We start from the raw sequence: 19,954 nt of genomic DNA, 5'->3' as shown, positions 1-19,954 counted from the left end.
GAGAAGGGATTGAAAAACAACAATACTAGCACTCTTCTTATCTTCAGATCAACCAAGTACCGGATAGAATGGGCCAAAAAGAACCCAACAAAAAAGACTAATAATAATGAAAGTACAAAGAATACACAGAAACTGGACGACAAAAAGAAAGAAAAAATTATGATAACCAAATGAAGCTACTTAACTTTAGCGCTTCTGTCCTTACAAAGCATGTGCCATTCCTGCAGAACTGCTGATTGAAGGGCTCGATGCTCCACTTCCTCTGCAGTCAATTTCGACAGTGTAGAAGGTCCCTTGGGCTTGCCATCTTTTTCGCCATTTTCTTTCTTCTTTCCATCCTCGTCTTCCTCGTCCTCTTCCTCTTCTTCTTCGTCAGATTTTGGAGTCTTGGGAGGAGCTTGGGCTGCCTTTAGCAAGGCTATCCTCTCCATAGAGATCCGTAGCCTCTCAGCAGCAGCCACCTTAACTTCATCTTCAGGCATGTACTCGACGCCACCATCTGTGAGGTCGTCCAACCAACCCTGAAGATCGGATCCAATCTCTTTTGTGATTGATGCATCAGAAGCTCGGACCACAAATTTGCATATCATAGTTGTTGTCTCGTCACCTAAATCCACATTCCTGCTCACTTCACTGGCACCAAAAACCATCATGCCGAGGAATCCTCCGTACCAGGTTTTTGCAGCAAAGCAAAGCTGTGGCCAGGACCGAAAGGAGATTAAAATCATTATCGAATAGCTTGGAGGAAAATAAAATTTTCATTCCAACAAGATAGCCCCGTGGATGGTGGCCTGAATAACAGTAACTATCAGATATTAAATTTAGGGACCCAAATATTTAAGGCTTCTCAGAGACTTTAAATCATTCTGTGCTCTGCCGAGCTTCAACCATATTCTTTCTTTTTTTAAAGTCGGGATAACCCAAGAGGCTTATTTAAATTTCAAAGATTTTGTTATTATCTTCAACAGGTAAGAGCCGAACAGTAACTGGATTCATCAATAAAATAAAAATCATACTCCAGACCATGTGAAAATACAGTAACTGAGTAAAAAAAAGCCAACACCAAAGTTAGATTTGCCAAATAAATACAAGAAATCAGCATGGAAGTGATCAGATGGAGGGGGGGGAACATGCGCATCACACTTACAACGGGAAAGCTGAAACATCAAGAAAGGACAATAGGACTCACCTGGAACCCAGCAACAGTCCGGATGGCGTGTGAGCAAACTTTATGGAAAGGCTTTGAAGATAGAGATTTCAGCCCACTTAGAAAAGGAGAAGCGCCATATTGCTGTGCAGCAGAAGCCATAAACCCACTTCCTTCATATGTGTAAGTACCAGTGTATTCCACTACAGCAGGTAAACTAGGCCATAGGCGGAAGTACTCCACAGGTGAGATTTTATGTGGTAGAAGAAGTTCAGTCAGTGGAATCTTGTAAGGCTGACATCTCAATATAACAGGCTCTCCTGTTTCTGGCCTCAGGTTTCTTTTGTGTCTCGTAACCTGTGGATCTTCTTCAGCATAGTCCGCTTCATAATCTACTGATTCACTTCCATAGAAGGGGTAGTACAAGACTTGAACCCAGAGGGCACACCTCTCAAAATGGGAGACACCAACAGTCACACTACACAGTACTGGATCCTACAAAAAAGCAATCAAGTAAATTGGCAAGAGAACTTTGTACATTTGGAAATAAATGCAAGTGGTTGAGTTTGGCGCAAAAACACAAACTCCAAAACACTAAGCAATAATTAGTTTGGTTGAACATAGTCCTCCATTCCATTAGGCTATTTGTTTAAGTAGAAAAAATTCATTATATTTACATTTTGACAGTCTAAGAAATTCTTGAGGTTGAGCCTTAGTAACAATGGTAAGGTTGCTTATTTGTGACTTAAGAAGTCATGGGTTAGAGTTGTGGAATAATCTCTTTGCAAAGCAAGGGTAACGCTGCGCCCAGGGGGTGTTCATTCAATGCAAGAACGGCACTTAACAAACTGAATATAGACCATGTGGACATGGGCTATGGCTATATCTATTACAAAAGAGTATGTTACTCATCATATCAATAATCTTCATTTATTTTACCCTCTTTTTATCCAGTCCCACAAGAGGCCAAGAAGGACCAGAACAAACCCACAGGTAAAGGCACCATAATTGACAGATCCAGGAACAGAAATAAAATCTTAGAAACCAAATCCAGATCTGGAATATTCCAAAATGCAATAAGGGATATGGGACAGCTCTTCTCAAGAACTTCAACCATATGGCTATCCAACTACTAAAATGCCACACTTGACAAGGTTCCCCACTCTGTAACACCAAACAAAAATCAAGAAAGGTAGAGAAAACCAATCCTGCCATCAACTGATGATGGGGTGATATTGACCTTATCAGGCCCCCTGTCAGGAACACAATGATAGCTCTAAATCTTTCCCTATCTTAATAAAAAAATGTCAACATGGTCCAAACTACCATACCAAAATAGAAAACCAAAACCAGTACAATGACAGAACAGAAGTGAGGAAGAGGAAGCAGGAAAAAGGAATCCTTAGAAGAACTTGTAGAAAGCACACATGAAAAGAGTAGAGAACATTGCTTTAATAACGAGTACATTATTTGATTACTAAGGGAATATTATCTGAGAAGCGCACCAACAATTCTTAACTGAATATTTCAGCACTCCAAGTTTAAGCGATGAAGACATATAATATTTCACATAAAATTATCTTGAAGTAACTTCTAATTTCTTCCTTTAAGAAAGTAGAGTAAATTAATAAAAATGGAAAAGACGGGATTTCCACTCAATATTAAACCATGCTTCCCAATTAATTTGAATTAGACAACAAAATCTTATCTTGCCCATGTATGATAAAAACCGGGAGGGTAAAAAACGCAACGATCAACCTATTGTGTTGAATACGCAAGAACAGCAATAAAAGAGAACCACAATAAAGGGAGCAAACAAGGCATGCACAAAAACCTTTGCATTTAGAAGCAATAATAACTGATTCACCAACTTCAAAAAGAGTAATTACAGAATGGAACATCTCTCTTAACCAAAAAATGGAACAAGAATGGTGGCCGTGAGATAACAAACTAAACTCTATACCCCTTCAAAAGTTCTATTATTCCTCTCATGGCATATACTCCAGAAAAATACGAAAGAGTGGTAGCCCATGCATGTCAGAAAACTGTATTTATTTCACACACAACAAGCTGGGTAACAAGTAGCATTGGTATTCCAGGTTTAGAGGCACTCTGTGGGCACAGTTGGATAAATTCATATGCAGGTGTTATTCCTTGCATCTTTGGTAACTTAAATCGTACCCTGGAAATGTTGACAAATAGTATCTATGAAACGATACTGACCTGGTTACCAGAATAAGTGAAACAAATCTTGGTCATATCAATATTGGGACAGACAACTCGCTTTCAGTCAGTTAAACCTTGTTTTATCAAACTATATTTTTCATGGATTCCAAGCCATTAAATCCGACTTAAATCTTAATCAGAAAATATACACAGCCTATATGAATTGTTGAACAATCAGTCCCACCACCAGTAAAGCAATCAGTTAATTACAAGTGACAAATAGCTGTCACATGGCATGTTGTTTAAGAAAATTTCAATTCAGCCCTAATAAATGGCAAGAAATAATCAGGATGGAGCAACAAGATGCATATAGACGCAGGAAACAATATGCCAAACCATGTTATGAAAGTAACCTGTGAATTAAGATTACGCAGCTGCCTAACTGCTTGAGGAGATCCATCCATGAAGTACAATGCACCAGATAACCCTACCCTGATATCCACCCTGTTGAGGTCAATTTCTGTCAAATTTAGAACCTGCAAATAATCCTATGGTCAGCATGACCAGAAGCTAACTATGAACAATCTTGCCATTACTCATATAAAGATCACCTTTAAAGAAAGTAAAATAAAAAACAATTAGAACCTAGAAATATTAGAAGTAAAAATATTACAAATATTAGAAGTGATTAAAGTAGTTTCCTCTTTTTCCCTGAAGAAAACACTGTAGATTGCTTATCTGACGAGCAGCCAGTCCATATCTCTTCTCTTAAGCTTCCAATCACATGAAATAAACCATTTTTATTCGAATATCTCCCTATATCAAGGCATCTGTTCATGGATGGAGGGAACAGGATCAAATCCGAGCTAAGTTGAATCCCAAAAATAGAGTTGCTCAATCACTTGAATAGTGGGAGGTTCCGAGTCTCCGACTATATTCACGAAGCGTCATTGTGTCTCTTAGCGAGATATTTGGCATTCACTACAATTATGGTTTTTCTAACAATAGCAATTCTAGTTTTCTAAAAACTTCCAATTGCAGCCAATAAACCTCCAAAAACATACATCTATATAGGAACAACTCATGGCAAATCCTTCAGGAAATATCTATTGAAGTTAACAAAAATAAATTGCAACACAAATTACCCTCCCACCAAGCATATACAAATAAACCCCTTCCAAAACAGGCATTTGGGGCAAGGTGGCACATCTAATACAATTAGGATAAGACCCTTTTTTACCTTTAAGTGCAGAGTAATCCTTCCATCACTTGAGTCTGCCAAATGATATGCTTCGACATAACAAGGGTCACTACTACCAGTCAAAGTATTTGCAATTGGTGGAACCTTAAGTAACTTAGAATCTATTCCTTTTGCCAACAAAAGAGTTAATTCACTGGGGTCAGGCCTCCAGAGTTCCAGAATAGCCTTGTGAACTAATCCTTCCAACTTTCGGTCCTGAGCTGCAGATGCTTCATAAAATTGCACAGTTAATTGGTGGTGACTAAATGGGTAATCTCCTCTGGCCTCGCTAACCCCAGCCCACCTGAAAGAGAAACACGCATAACTATGAACATAATTGAAAATTTTTATATATAATTCTCAAACGAAAAGGTCCAAATAACAAAGTAAACAATAGAATTGACCACTGAAATTGATCACCTACAGAACCAAAATGTTCTTAACAAGTGAGAAAGGTTACAGCATACAACCAGGCATATATATCTTTTAAAAGCACAAAAATCGGAAGCTTTCTGTTTCTTGTTTTAAGATGACAGGTATTGCACCATAGACAATCTAGATGTCAGAAGAGTGGGTGGCAATTCATTCCGACCAACCAAGACCATTGTATTCAACTGGAGTCTGCGCAACATACCTCAAACAAGGAGAAATGTTGATTAGCTTGCACGATGTATTCTATGTTAATATTGATTTTTTTACTTGGAAAATTGAGTTTATCATTCCATACAGAATATATATTTATATGTATCAACTTCCATCTTTTGGGGGGACGGAAAGACCATGGATCCAGCATGTTTGATTGCTCTAAACACACTAGAGGAGGTATCACACTCTGGTATGATCAGGGATATCCCCATCACCAACTAGAAAGGATAAGCCCACGCACTAATCTTTTAAGAGTGCAACATACAATTTAAGTAGAAAGAAGTCAACTGGAAAATGATTATAAGAAGCTCATCTCTGATTGACACAACTGGAAAAGCTTCAGATCTCTAGTTTTTAATTGAGTGGCTGGAAAGTTTAGGAGGACTCGGACATCCTTTTGAGGATTATGTGCAGCAGTGGCAGTTAGGAAAATTAGGCTAACTGTATATTATATTAAGTGAGGGGTAGTTAGGGAAATGTTCCGGTTATATCATCCCTTGTAACTCACGCCCTTGTGTCTATAAATAAGAGGCGTGGGGTAATCTGTAGGACACTTGAGATTGATCATTCTTATTGATAGTTTCCGAGAGCTGTATTGTAAGAGAAAGCCTAGAAAGATAGCTTTGTAATCTTGCAGTGAGAGTTCTTGTGTATCAGTGAGGGAAGAGGGATTGTACGAGTGTGATTGTACTGTTTTTCATCAAGTTCTAGTAGATTGCTCTCTCTGAAAGCGGCTGGATGTAGGACTGATTTTATCAGTTTGAACCAGGATAAAATCTCGGTGCCTATTGTGTGGTTTGATTGTTCTTAACTTTGATCTTTTCAATTCTGTTTTTGTTCTTTATTTTTGGTTTATGTTGTATGTTGTATCGGCCAGTTGTGAGGGTGAGAGTTAGTGATTTGTTGGCATAACAGACTGCCAGTGCTCCCAATTCTAACATTTAAGATTAATTGTAACATACAATAGACAACTTTGACACCAAGGCGTAGCCAGTATCCTGTTCTGATGAACCAACACTACGGTATCCAACTGTTTCCAGGCTGTATTCCTTAACCAAGGAATAAGCATTATAAGCTTGATCAGCTCGGATATATATTTGTCATGACCCAAGGAACAATAAAAGGGCATCATGGTAATATGGTTGCAATAGTTTGTCACGAGACTAGGGAGACTATAATTTTGCAGCCAAGTTTTGTATCGGTTTGGATATTACTTACTTGTATTGCCTTAGTATTTCATTCTCTTGTTTGTATTTCATTTCCAGCTGGTTAGTTTGTTATGGCAGAATCTGCCAGGTGTCCATGTGTTAGAATAGCCAGGTGTCCATGTGTTAGAATAGGACAAATCAGTTAGTTAGAGTGGGTGTGATATGCTGTGGCAGCACCCACGGTTCAAGCTATATAAGCCTGGTCCTTCTTCTGTAAAAGATATGCTGAAAATTGATAATTGAATCTCTGATTTTCCTCTGCATTTCTCTCTAAATCTCCCTTCCGTTTCTCTCTATTACTCTCTCCCTTTCTACTTATTTCTTCCCCCCATTTCTGCTCCATTTCCTTCTCCAATTATTCTGTTATCAGTTCTATTTCAATTATGACTTCTTCCCCAATTCAATCCCTCCCCAATTACTTCTTAAACCTGTTATGAACCCTAGGTTCATGACAATATTCCATACTAATACTAACTTATATGAAGAATATTCTATGTTGCCTCTGTGGGGAATGGGGAGGGTTGGGCCATGGGATCTCAAGTTTGGATTGCATGTTTTTGAAAGGGTGTACCCACTACATGAGGCTCCTGATTTTGCAAGGGTGATCTATCTTGGATTGTATTACAGCTAACTTTAAACCACCCAGCCTTTAGGAATTGGTTTGAGCAAACCAAATCTGACAAACAGGGAAAGCTGAGCAATCAGAAATGTACTTTGTATGTGGATTACATGTACAGGTCACTAATATTAAAACAAAAATGGCAATCAGGAGAGTAATCTAATACCTGTTGCATTTAATAATCGTTTCTCTAGGTAGTGTTTGTTAAAATGAATAAAATAAGATTTTATCAAGATAACTTATTTGTAAAGTTCAAAACAAGTTATCCAAAGGGGGGGGAGGGATAAATTTATCTTGAAAGTTCAAGATAAGAAGTCATGTGACTTCTTTCCAGAAAATTTAACAAACACAATGGAAAACACTTTTGTCCAGTATGCTTTCCATATCTCATATTTTCCAGTCTATATCTTGATAAACAAATGCTACCCTAACAAACAAACAAAAAAAAGTTAGTTTTTAACATGGTCATCTATCCCGTTTGTCCATAATAGACACAAGTCTAGTGTTAGCACCTACTATCTGTAACGTCTCGACAGAAACCACCTCAGCCCATTTCATTTTTTGTCCAAATTAAATAAAAATAACCATGCAAATGACGCTTACTTGCTTTCATGGTGGTTGGTAACATATTTAATCCTCTGTAATATTAGGCGGCACTGATGCTTATTGACAGAATCAGCTAAGCCACCATTTCTGAACTCTTCCAACTCTTTGATCAGCAATTGCCCTGCCCTAGCATGACGTGATCCCAACCGCTGAGCACAAAGAAGAACAGCCTGAACATCCTGAAGCCTATTTGTTGAAGTTGGAGCTGCGTCTATGTTAAACAAAACCTTGTGTACATTTGATATAATAATGTTCAGCGGGTCCTCTGGATCATCAGCAAGAAGTGGGTCCAAACCTTCTAAGTCAATGTGCTCTGAAATAGCCCATAAAAGGCGGGCACAAATTCTAGGGGTGTTCACCTGAGAAATGAGGAAAGTCATGAAATAAGGGGTATAGAAATTGGCAGTTGAACAATAGATCAATTCAAAACCAAAACAGTAACAATAATAAAATAAATAGACAAATAAAGAGTGTGTGTGTGTGTGTGTGTGTGTGTGTGTGTGTGAGAGAGAGAGAGAGAGAGAGAGAGAAGTGTCAGTCCAGAATGAACAAAAATCTTCTTGAAAACATGGGGACAACAACTATGATTGTAAGGGATGTCTTGGCGTCCAAGGACCAGTCACCCCTCTCAACGGTGGATCATATGTTGGTGCTTGATTTGATTAAGGCTTTGGAGCTACATCAATTATTCCTCCTCATGCCATTCCCAATTATTCTCCCACAATCCAGTTTCTGGTGGATGATGGCTAGGATTCAAATGAGGTCCAGTAACTCTTAGCAGGTACCCAACCCTAGAAAGGAAGATTTAGATAAAGGACGAGGAAGTGGTGCCTAAGTTTTCAGGGGATGAGGGCTCTTCAGGTTTGGAAAAATTTATGTTTCACACCAAGTTCACTATAAGATTGGTGTGACCTCTCAAAATCTGAATCCCTAAGACCTTATGGTTGGCATAGGATCTCAAAAGGGTTGAGCATGTGCCTAACGAGTAAGTTATCCATGAAGAAGATCTATCTCAATAACTTGCTATGCAGATACGTTAGAGACACTGCCAATAGGAGCCCCAAGCAAGTGGGAGGACTACCTATCAAAGTCCTTAGCTTTCCAACCCGCACAACCCCTTCTACACCAAGGGCAACCACAAGTGAGCTTGGCTGAGCAAAGAACATCTTTCCTCAAGAGGATGTTGCAATGCTGAGCAAGGAAAAACTTCTTAACGGAGTGAGTAAATCCCATCTTCCTATGGCAACAAAGGCTCTATCCATTACTCAAAAGACTTTTGCTTGGGGTTGTCAAATTCCCTTATACTTTTGAAGGCTCGGAACTCACAATGGAATAGGTCATCATGGTTTGCCACCTACTTCATAGGCTTGGTCTGGGGGATCCCTTGCACTTAAGCAGCTACGGTTCTTCAAGTAATTGATCCAAACTCCAGAAAGGGTTTAGCTTAAGAAGAGCATCAACATTGTGTAGTACCATACCCAATCCAAGCAGTGTCACATCCATTTGGCTAACTAAACTTCAAGCAAAGTTGCACATGTGGAAGACTACCTCAAGAAAATGAACAGGAGCAAGTCTTGGATATAGTGTATGCTTCTTATAGTGACAGAATGGAGGTCCTTTTGATTTAGAGGGATGTGACTGCATGTGATCTTGAGTCATGAGAATGATCCTCTAGAGGTGGAACTTGAGGAATAGTGACTTAAAATTTGCTGGTTCAGGCCCACTAGAGGTCACAACTGCCCTACATCCTTGTCATATGCCAGCTGCTTATAGAAGTTGTACACGATTGGGTAGTTATAGCTGTTATGGATAGTACTTAGATAAGAGCTATAATCAGTTGTACTCTCTGTTTTTCCGTTGACTGCTGGGATCAGTATATATGCAGACTGATCCAGCCCAATTGAGATATCTAGAAATTACAAATTCTCTCTCTCTCTCAATCCTTCTCTCCCTCACTCTCTGTTCTTCCAATTCCCCCTAAACCCTTCTTTGATTCTCACTAAATTGGTGAGAACTCATTGTCAGACCCTTAGATCTGACAATCCTTTCTCAGTGGCGCAATGGTCAAAGATTCAGTAGTGATTCCCGAGTAAGTGAATGTAGGTGGTCTTGCCTAGGGTGATATGATGTTTATGTGGTATGTTCACTAAAGTGAACCGCTAGAGAGAAGGGAGTGAAGAGCGACTGAAGCAATATGGAGGATAAAAGAGAGAATTCAGGCATAGTTTAAGTAATAATGAAGGATTTATGTGATGTAATTATTCTGAAACCCCTCCTTATAGAAGGTCATTAAATTCCCAAGTAGTCATATTGTCTAAATGAGTGCAAATGTTTGTTCAGGTGCAATTTTGGGATTGGTCCACCCATATAAGGGTGATTCACTCAAATGCCCCATTTCTTTCTCCAGACTGGTAACCAAAGTCCCTGAAGAAAAAAGGCAATGCCCACAAACTCTTTTGACTCTTGAGTGGGAGGTTCCTATGGGTTCTCTCCTCAAGGTTGATGCAATTACAGGCAGTTCTTGTGATTCTTTGGGTGCTAAAAGAAAGGCATCGAAGAAGGTTGTCGAGGAAACTCTCTCATTTTGAGGAGAATGGAAGGTTCAATTGCCCTATTCAAACTAGCCCAAAGACAGAAATTTTTCTGCTAACTTGAGATAAATAAAAGTTTAATGCATAAGGTTCGTTAAAAGCACTAATGATATCCGAAAAATCAAGCAGTGTTAAATAGAGATACAAGATTTTTGTTTATAAATTTTAGAAGGGCTGTAGGCATGCCTATACAATCAAGAGATGAACATATTTTTTATTTGCAGAAGTATTAAATTTCATAGTTAAAAAAATTCCTCAGATCATAAATGAGCTAAATTCTACCAAGTTACAGGAGCTAGTTTGGAAGTCAACAAACCTCGCGCAGATCTTTCACAAGTTCACGTTGCAAATTCTGTAACCGTGTTTCATTCATAATTTGATCCTGAGAGGCACCATCTTTGACTCTTTTAACACCTCCCCTGGTATCATAAATATGGCAAAGCCTAACCAACAATTTCAAATAACAATCAATGGCGTATGTTCGACCCTCACAATCCCATTTAACGCATGGCCTACACACTTCCACAACTTCCAAAGCAGGCTCTGTCCAATTTAATGCTCCATAGCCAGTTCCATATGCTAATGCTCCAATAACTCTGCTCTCCATACCTGAATTCTTTTGTTCAGGCAGTGGTAAGGACAACTGGAAACAGCTTTCGACAAGTGTAGCGACCAATTCTTCTCTGAATAAACTTTTACTTGTGGTGCTGTTGAGATCATCTTTTATTCTTGCTTCTTCAAAGAGTGAAGCAATATCAGTTCCTGGAAGAGGTTTTTGGCCTCTTCGAACACTTTCCTTTGCAAAAAGGTCAACACAAAGAGCAGTCCGACAGATGCATGCTAAAGCATGCATGCGGTCTGATTCTGCTCTCAAGTTTCTCACCATGATCAGCAACCTTCTAAACAATGAAACCTGCAAGCAGAAAATTCGTAAATCAATCTGCATTCTTTCACAAATTAAACATAAAGCAACCCAAAAGATATAACAAAGATATTTCCATATTAAACAGCACATTTGTTACACTACAGCCATTGACTTGCAAGAAAATAAAAATGTTAAACCACAACTTTTAACATAATAATGATAAGGATAATGATGAAACTAGAATAGATACTATTTTTCCTCTTCTCATGTAAATGGCTATAAAAATCTTTATTTTCCAAGGCAAAATAGATACATATATGCAACATATCTGTTAAGCATCACTTGGAGAATATGCTTGAATATTGTTTAGTTGATTGGGAGTCAGTTTTTTATCTCTTGATCCAAGGTGGCTTGGGGATTCTAAAGCTAGATATCTGAAACCAAGCTCTCCTTGGTAAATGGCTGAAGAAATTTGACGTAAGCAGGTGAAGTATTGGAGGACGCATTCTCCTCTAAACATGGGCCTTTAGGTTGGTTGGTATTGGAGAAGTTTCCTTGCCTTATTGTTGTAGTTAGCGCAGAGATGCATGCCTTTGCCGGGAAATTTTCAAAGTGCATTTGCTTTGAAGTTGGGGAAGGGACGAAAATGCCCATTAGAATCACTCTTGGTGTGTTGAATTGAGATTGAAGAGCATTTTTCTGTCTTTAGTCTGTAGCAGCATTTGATGACTATTGTGCAGTGGAAGGTGTAACAGGTATGGGACATATCTTCCAGGACAAACATGAATGATCAGGCAGGCAGAAAGTTCCATGCACCTTAGTGATCATAGTTTGAGAACTTTTGCTGGAGAGGAGTTTTGGCTCTGAAGGCACCTTCTACAATGGCCTTTATTTTTTTGTATTTCATTTCAGTGAACAGCATTGCACAACAAAATTCTAACATAAGATGTTCGTCACTTAATGCTGTACATTTCAGCATATAATGAACAAGTTAATCATCTCCTTGTGCATTGTGTTGTGGCAAGAGAATTGCAGTTTCTTATTCTTGGCCAGTTCAGGTGGCTTGGCTTGAGTTCCCTTGACACATCCTCAATCTTATTCCAGCTAGATAGGTGCTTGTGTGAGGAGAAGAGAAAAAAGCTTGGTTCCTTGTATCTCATGCTTTAATATGGGTGGCAATTGCAATTGTAGATCTTTTCAAGATTGTGTAACTGCAGTGTGTAAATTTAAGAATGGGCTCTTCTCAATTTTGTATGGCCAGTTCTTCTGAAGGATTGAACCTTCATTAGATAAACTTTCTGATTCTGTACAGGATTTTTAGTAATTGTAATTTGTGTAATATAGATGATTTCCATTTTTACTAATCTTCTTCCTTTGTACATGAATGATACCCCCTTGATACTTCTTTCAGTAATCTTGCTTACCAAAACAGATGGTACAACTTTTAAACCCAACAATAGAAATGCTACAGAGAAAAAGCCACCAATAAATAAAGCTAATTGCAAAATTTAATGAGATAAATGTATTGAGGAAATATGTGGAACAAAATACATGACAGATGATACTAATTTTTTTCATAATTGGATTGGTATACAAGGAACAACACCTCAAAGTAGCATAAAAAGATTATCGACTAAAAAGACTAATCATAAAAGACCCTAACTAGGAAGCATCAATTGTTTAGGATGCATAACCACATACTCAAATCCAAGGGTCGGACACAACTGAGGATACAGTGGGATAGTATTTTAAAATATTATTTATGGTAAAAATATTGAGTAAAGAATAAAAAATACAAAATTAAGCCAAATCATAGTTCCAACAAACATAATACCTTCTTCTAGGGTATATTGTATGTCTTTGTATCATTATTAAGATTTAATAATATTTATGCTCAATTGGTGGTCACCACATATAGGGATTAAGGCTTGTGATTGTTGTTACATTGAATTAGTAGTATTTTTTTAATATTAAGGTAAATTATTAAAAAATATACCCAATTTTCACCTTGTTTTCAATTTTAGACAACTTTTAATTTTATCAATTGAAGCAGCCAACTTTTCATTTGTTGCCATTACATTTTATCATTAATTGCTGATATGGCAAACTATGTTAGACAACTTGATTGATGAGATGGTAGGGGCTAAGCACCTTGGAATGGGTTTTGCCATCTTTTTGTCTGCTTAGGTAGCAAGACTGTCAACAAGCCATTTAACATAGCTTGTCATGTTAGCAATTAACCAGAAATACTAACGACAGAAACAGTAGTCAGTAGTCCATAATTGAAATTAAATAATAAGTTGGATGTCCCTATTGGACAAATTAAAAATTGAGTCTAAAACTGAAAACAGGGTGAAGGTTGGGTTTCTTTTTTTGGTGATTTACCCTTTCAGAATCATTAAGAATAAAAAAATAAAAAATAAAAAACTATTTTCTTCATATCCTTATTTTTTTCTAAATTGTTTTTTTTTTTTTTTTGCTGGCATTTAATTTTTTTTCCAAATTGTTGTATTCCATATCCATGTCTATGTATGTGCTCCTTAGAACTCCAAACACATGGATAATAATTTGCAAGATAAACTTCAAAAGATGGTACTCATCTTTTTGGAGAGCGGCTATATAACACCAAAATTTCAAAGCTAAAAGAGATCATTCTAAAACAACCAAGGCATCTGAACTTCAACCCCTAAAGCATTTTGGAGAAAAAAAATCTAGCATGGTTGAATAACAAGCCTACTAGCAATAAACAACTGTATTATACCCAAAAATGAATTGTTTCAAACCGCTTTCAGGATCAAGGCCCTACTGCTAGACCAAAAGTTATAGCTGTTAGTCAGCAGGACTTCATTTCCTAACATGTTTGCAGCGCAGAGCACCACATCTGTACATGCTGGCATGAGGGGCTTCGCAAGGCTAACGTGGCCCATCAGCAGCTTGGGTTGTCATGCTCCGATATTGTGCTCTTACTCCATAGGGTGATCACTGCCCCCCCACCCCCAAAATATATATATATATATATATAATAATAATAATAAGGCCTACAAAGGTAATGCATTGTTGCTTCCTTTTTTACATTCCTCCCTTTTCCTTTCTCTTTCATGATGACTAAAGACATTTTATTAGAAGGCACAACCTAGTTACATGCTTGTACCAATGGATGTAGTAGATGGCATAATTCAAGTTGCAAACTTCCAAATGAGAAAACATCTCATCACTGTTAATCATATGCAATATATACACAGATATTGCTTTCAAACAGAATTGCGCTTCTTTAATGTTTTCCAAAAAAATGTAGAAACATTATACATCGGACTAAAAATAGTGACAAGTGACAACTGACAAGCAAAATGGCAAAACTAGTTCTAAAAATAATAGAGAGAATAATAATGCACTAAATCAGTGTACCACTTAAATAAGTTCAGACTATAATTTTGCTCTAAACATGACGAAGATAAAACTAGGTCTGTGGATTGAATAATCCCCTTAAACACTTCTAATGTTAAAGGTAATACCTTGTCACAACCGGCCCTGAGCCCAATGAATGAGGAGGGTTGTATTAGGCAGCCAACATAAAAATCATCAAGTGGGCTTAAATTGGATTCTGGGGAAATTTGGATTCTGAGCCCAACTTATTTTTCCCAGAATCTTCTCATTATGGATTCTGGGAAAATTTGGTGAGGTAGAATTCATGTAACCAACCCTATCTAGTGGGCTTAAATATCAATATATTGCTGCTGTTTTATGTGTGCATGCGCATTCACATGTGCACATGCGTATGGTCATTCTTGGTAGGAGAAGCTGTGTGTCTGGTTAATTGATGAAAAAGCTGCCTGCTAAGAAGTTATGTTGGGGAAACCCTCTGCAAGCAGCTTCTTAGAGGGTCTATAGTCTTTTAGGCCACGAAAAAGTTTAAAATATCAACAAGTCTAATATGGCTGGAGAAATTTTAGAGTACAACACCATACAGACTTATTCATGTCATACCAAATTATTTTTAAACTTAATCAAATGATAGAGAGAAGACGAGGGTTAGATGACTGACAACAATAAAAGTTTCTAGGCTTCAAAGTTATATTGTCTTAGCAGTTCAAATAAGAACAAGCAGCTCGTCTACCATTTGCTCTTCTACTACTAAATAGTTTCATGTATCATTAATAGCAGTATGCTGCCGTAATCAACTGACACCACCTAGTGGGATTAAGGCTTGTGATTATTGTTGCTTGTATGCTTCTATAATCAAACAAGAAAAACTATAAAAGAACTGCATCACATACCTGCATATTCAGATGAAAAGAAATCAAAACAAGTTCACAGATTACCTTCTGTTCGAAGTCATAAAACTCTTGGAAAGGACTGAAAGGATAAGAAGCAATGAATAAGAGATATCTCCATCCATTTCAATAGCAACAGAACACCTAACCATTTCTTAATCATATTTACAAAAAAAAAATGACAAAAACGGTTTTTGCAATGATAGTACTTCTATCATATCCAAGTATCCAGGAAACAGGGGCTAAAAGAAAGACTTCTTGCATGACCTAGCCAAAAACAAAAAACAAAAAAATGGAGAGATAGAGAGGAAACACTGTTAATGTGAACTGTATGAGAACCATAACAAAGTAACTCTTCAGACAATTTATGTTCTAAGATATTTCACATAGACAAAATTTTAGTTCCTCTTTCTGCTGGGGCGACAAAATTTTAGTTCCTCTTTCTGCTGGGGCATCAAGTTCTAACTTTACATGTAACAGAAGGAATGGTCAGCTAAAAAAGACACAATAACTGGGGCTTTTTAACTGACTCAGATTTGAAGTTTCCAACAGATTTGTTGAAGCAAATCAAGCATATCTTTACCACAGGTTGTTGAAGCAAATAGTCCCGACTTTTATATTCCCAGGAGTGCAGACAAGCAGTACAAGAGTACTATTCAGATACTACAGGTTCACATGCATGAATAATCATTGCCTTTTCTTTTCTTGATAAATAACAACTAATATATATGAAGACAAAACGCCTTAAAGGGGCAACGACCAGGGATTCTGGCCATTCACAGTCAAAGATCTATAAGATCATATATAAACTGCAAAAAGGGTTACCCCTTAGCTTTTCTTGCTAGTTTAATGAGAAAAATTAAGCTGCAAGCGGGAAGTAGGGAAACATACCTGCATATTAAGATCAAGGAGGTGTAGATTCGTGACAACGGCTCTGACAATACTTTCTCGAGCTGATGAAAATTCTTGCCTGTCCCAAAGTGTGAGAATTGCAATAATCGACTGCGAGGCCCACTCAGTCTTCCCTCCAGGAACATCAGCTAAGTATAACATGTTAATCGCCACCTCAAAAATCAATGCTGGTTCCAGTGACGATGCCAGAAATGGTGCCAAATGCGAAACAACATCAGATACTCCCACGAGTTTCTCTGCATTGGAGTCCAAATCGTGGCTGTTGGCAGTTCTAGACATTGAGAGCTTCCGAATAACCTCCACTGAACCTGAAGCCACTGCCTTCACTGCATAAACTAACGGATACACCGTCGCCCTGAAACTCTCGACTGGTAGAATCAACGATCTGGCCATCAACGCGTTGCGCTTCCTCCAAACGAAATCAATCATTGAGGAGACCCAATTCGACCGAATTGCAACTGAATTCTCACTGTCAATAAGCTTATCACCTGCCAAACGGCTCATTCTCTTCGACTCGAACTCCTGAAACAACCTCCCCACCGACTCAAAAGCGACCTTCGAGACCGCGTCGGATCGGTCCAGCATGTTCTGCCCAATCCTAGTCCACCACACCGAAACCCTATCCAACAAATTCATATTATTCTCGCACAGAGTCACGAGATCGTCCCTCGCCAGAATGCAACCAAGAGTCTCGGTGATGGAAAACCGCAAATTGTCGCTCGGGGAGTCGAAGCAGTTGGAGATTTGCTTGTTGCAGTCGGCAATGAGCTTCCCAAGGCGGTAGGAAGGGATGGCGGCGAGGATGGAGACGGCAGCGGCAGTAACATCGGGGTCAGGAAAGTCGAGATCGGTCCGGATGCCAGTGCACACGGTTTCCCAAAGGTCAGGGGTGAGTCGAGTGGATCGGATGAGGTCGAACGCGAGCTTCTTGGAGACGGCGGAGGCCGGCGAGGCGACTATCTCTTCCACGGCGGACTTGGCGATGATGGAGATGTCGCGGCCGGCGGCGGACTGCTGCAGGGCCTGGAGGAGAGCGCCCGATTGGCGCAGGGCGTCGTTGGAACGAAGGTCCGCTTGGATCTGAGAGAACAGAATGTCCATTTCTACCGCCGGATTGGTTCCCAACCGTTAGGGTTTGTGAGATTGCGAGTATGAGATCAGCTAAATTTTGTGTTCAGCTGCGGAATTCAGGTTGTGTACTTTTCGGTGATTGATTTCTCTCCCCGACACAGAACAGAGAGAGTGTTCTCATCTCATCGCCACCATTGCTGCCTTTCCGCCCGACGCATTGCGCACTGGCAGGAGTCGTTGAACTGTCTTGGCTGTGATCATAAAATTTCACTATTATTAAATTATATCTTATCTAAGTTATAATTATTATCGGACGAGGCCATCAAAATTTATTTTTTACATATAAATTTTGTGTTTAAAGATTTAATTTGTTATTTATAACAGTAAAGTAGATCTCGCTACCAAATCGGCTATCACTTTCTAGGTCGAGAAAGAAAAATACGTAAATTAATGTTGTTAGTATAGTGGACACTAATAGTGAATCGTCGCCAATATTATGAAAGTTTTGTTATCTTTCTTATTGTTATTAGATAAAACCTATCTTTGCAATATTTATAGAAAACGTCGATCAATTTTCAGAATAAGCAAAATAAAGAGAAAGATGAGGGATAATAGAGAAAGATACTTCAATAATAAGGGTAAAATAGTCTATTTATACAAATAAATAACATCTCTATCATTTTTTATATGTTAGGCCAGTATATGTCATTTTATTGAATTTTAGGGGTACTTGATGTAATTTACCCACAATTTTGTAGTTTTTGGGATTATCATCATTGTGCAATCTCCCACCGAACTCTTAATTTCAACAAATAAAGTAAATTGCAGGTGAAGATTTTTTCTTACTGCTCAATGTAGAGAATCGAACCCACGACCCATAACTATTTCTTTCTCTTATTTATTCTCTTTTTATCTCAAAAACTCGCTATTAGGTAAGTGATTGATAATTATATTTATTCTCTATTATCTCTTTCACTATCTTTTTATTCATTTTGCTTGTCATATTTTCTCTATTTTTTGTTTGATAAATGTTAAAATCGACACCGAATAGACATTGTGAAACCCTAAAAAAGTTTTTGATAAGCTCATCAATAACAGCAAATAAAATAACATCAACAATAATAGTTTAACAATAAATCTTTATTTCTTTTTCTTTATTTTTATCTCTTTCATTTTTGTGTGTCTTTCTTTCCGTGTCTTATCATTGATATCATTTTTATCTTGAATAAATGAGTTAGCTTCAAAAGAAAGTGAATTAAACTTACCATACATTTTTTATACAAATGAGTAACACAAACAAGTTAAAAACTAAAATTAAAAAAAAAAATACAAAACACTATATTTTTATAGTGATTCAGCCCTAATTGCCTACATATACTAGCTTAACACACTATTAAGGATTGGAATCACTTATTATATAGTAAACTTTGTAATAAAAGTCTAGTTTCGCTGCCTCTTAAGCTTAAGCTCCCATCAACCAAGATTGTCCAGGTTTGGGGTACCCTTTTGAGTACTTCATCATCTAAGGTGTCTTCAACTATGAAGCTAGCAAAGGCTTGAGCTTTTACTATAGGTTGAAGTTAATATTCAATATCGATAGAGCTAAGTTTCACCGTTTACTTTAATGTTATTCTTGAGAACTCAAGCCTCCCAATCATATATTTTAGAGGTTGATTAGTCAAAACAATAATTCAGTATACTTGGGGTTCATATGCCAAATTCTTAGTTAAAGTGAAGATGACCAGAGCATTGGAAAAAATACAACAATATAGAGTTTGAAGATGTTTATGAAAGTAGTAATTGAAGTATTTGTCGAGCAATATTTGAGACAACTAAATATTATTGATATAGCAAGATTCATGATCGTGGCTGGGCAGGTTTCTAAGAATGTTATGCGGCATTGATTGTATGCATTAGAAGTGGATAAATTGCCTAGTTATATGATATGGAATGTACACAGGTCATGTCAGTAAACCAACAATTACTTCAGGATGACGACATTCTGCCAATTTTGAAAATACATTAGATTTATCTAGCACATTAATGTTGCTTAATGATCCCAATAATCCAAAAAAAACATGTCATAACCATATATCATATGAAGTTATTGCTTTCAAAATAATTGTTGGTTCATTGGCATGACCTATATACATTCCACGCCATGCAGCTAACAATTTATTCACTTTCAATGCATATAATCAGTGATGCCCAACATTATTGAAAACCCATACTGCTTAGTTATGGTTATCAACATTGCAATATCAAAACTATTTAGTTGTCTCAAATATGACTTGCTAAATACTTCAACTACTACTTTCACAAACATTTTCAAACTCTCTATTATTGTACTTTTACCAATCCTAACATATTTATCCACAATATTTGAAAGTAATCCATATGCAAGCATCCTTAATGCAAACTATAATTTTTTTGGAGTGATGAGAATCCTAAAACTCACACAATATCAAATATTTAAACAAAGTATTGATCGTGTGATTCAGAAGCTATTTTCATTTGTAGAAATAATGACCAACGCATACAAAACCTTTTACGAAATAATTGTCATGGATATGTGAGGAAATTAGCAAAATAATAATGATAAAGCCTCTTATT

At 37.6% G+C, this 19,954-nt stretch overlaps 1 protein-coding gene across 1 annotated transcript; it reads right to left on the bottom strand.

Annotated features, from left to right (window-relative positions):
* Positions 1 to 9: 9 nt before the first annotated feature.
* Positions 10 to 17,599, bottom strand: LOC127800673 (protein TPLATE). The gene is made up of 7 exons (XM_052335421.1): positions 16,250 to 17,599; positions 10,539 to 11,135; positions 7,629 to 7,990; positions 4,554 to 4,857; positions 3,727 to 3,849; positions 1,190 to 1,642; positions 10 to 695 (listed from the first exon to the last, which is right to left on the bottom strand). The coding sequence occupies exons 1-7, from the start codon at positions 17,369 to 17,371 to the stop codon at positions 177 to 179; spliced, it is 3,480 nt and encodes a 1,159-aa protein (XP_052191381.1). The 5' UTR covers positions 17,372 to 17,599; the 3' UTR covers positions 10 to 176.
* Between the last annotated feature and the right edge of the window lie 2,355 nt (positions 17,600 to 19,954).

The sequence above is a fragment of the Diospyros lotus genome, chromosome 4 (genome assembly GCF_014633365.1).
Source record: "Diospyros lotus cultivar Yz01 chromosome 4, ASM1463336v1, whole genome shotgun sequence".
NCBI classification, from domain to species: domain Eukaryota; kingdom Viridiplantae; phylum Streptophyta; class Magnoliopsida; order Ericales; family Ebenaceae; genus Diospyros; species Diospyros lotus.
The sequence above is the reverse complement of the archived record's forward strand: the minus strand, read 5'-3'. Positions and strand labels throughout refer to the sequence as shown.

Excerpts from the sequence above, each read along its gene's own strand:
- LOC127800673 (XM_052335421.1), bottom strand. The coding sequence starts at position 17,371 with ATGGACATTCTGTTCTCTCAGATCCAAGCGGACCTTCGTTCCAACGAC. Across the intron at positions 11,136-16,249 it reads TCCTTGATCTTAATATGCAG|GTTTCATTGTTTAGAAGGTT; the intron begins GTATGTTTCCCT and ends TTCTGCTTGCAG. Across the intron at positions 696-1,189 it reads GGACTGTTGCTGGGTTCCAG|CTTTGCTTTGCTGCAAAAAC; the intron begins GTGAGTCCTATT and ends TCCTGGCCACAG.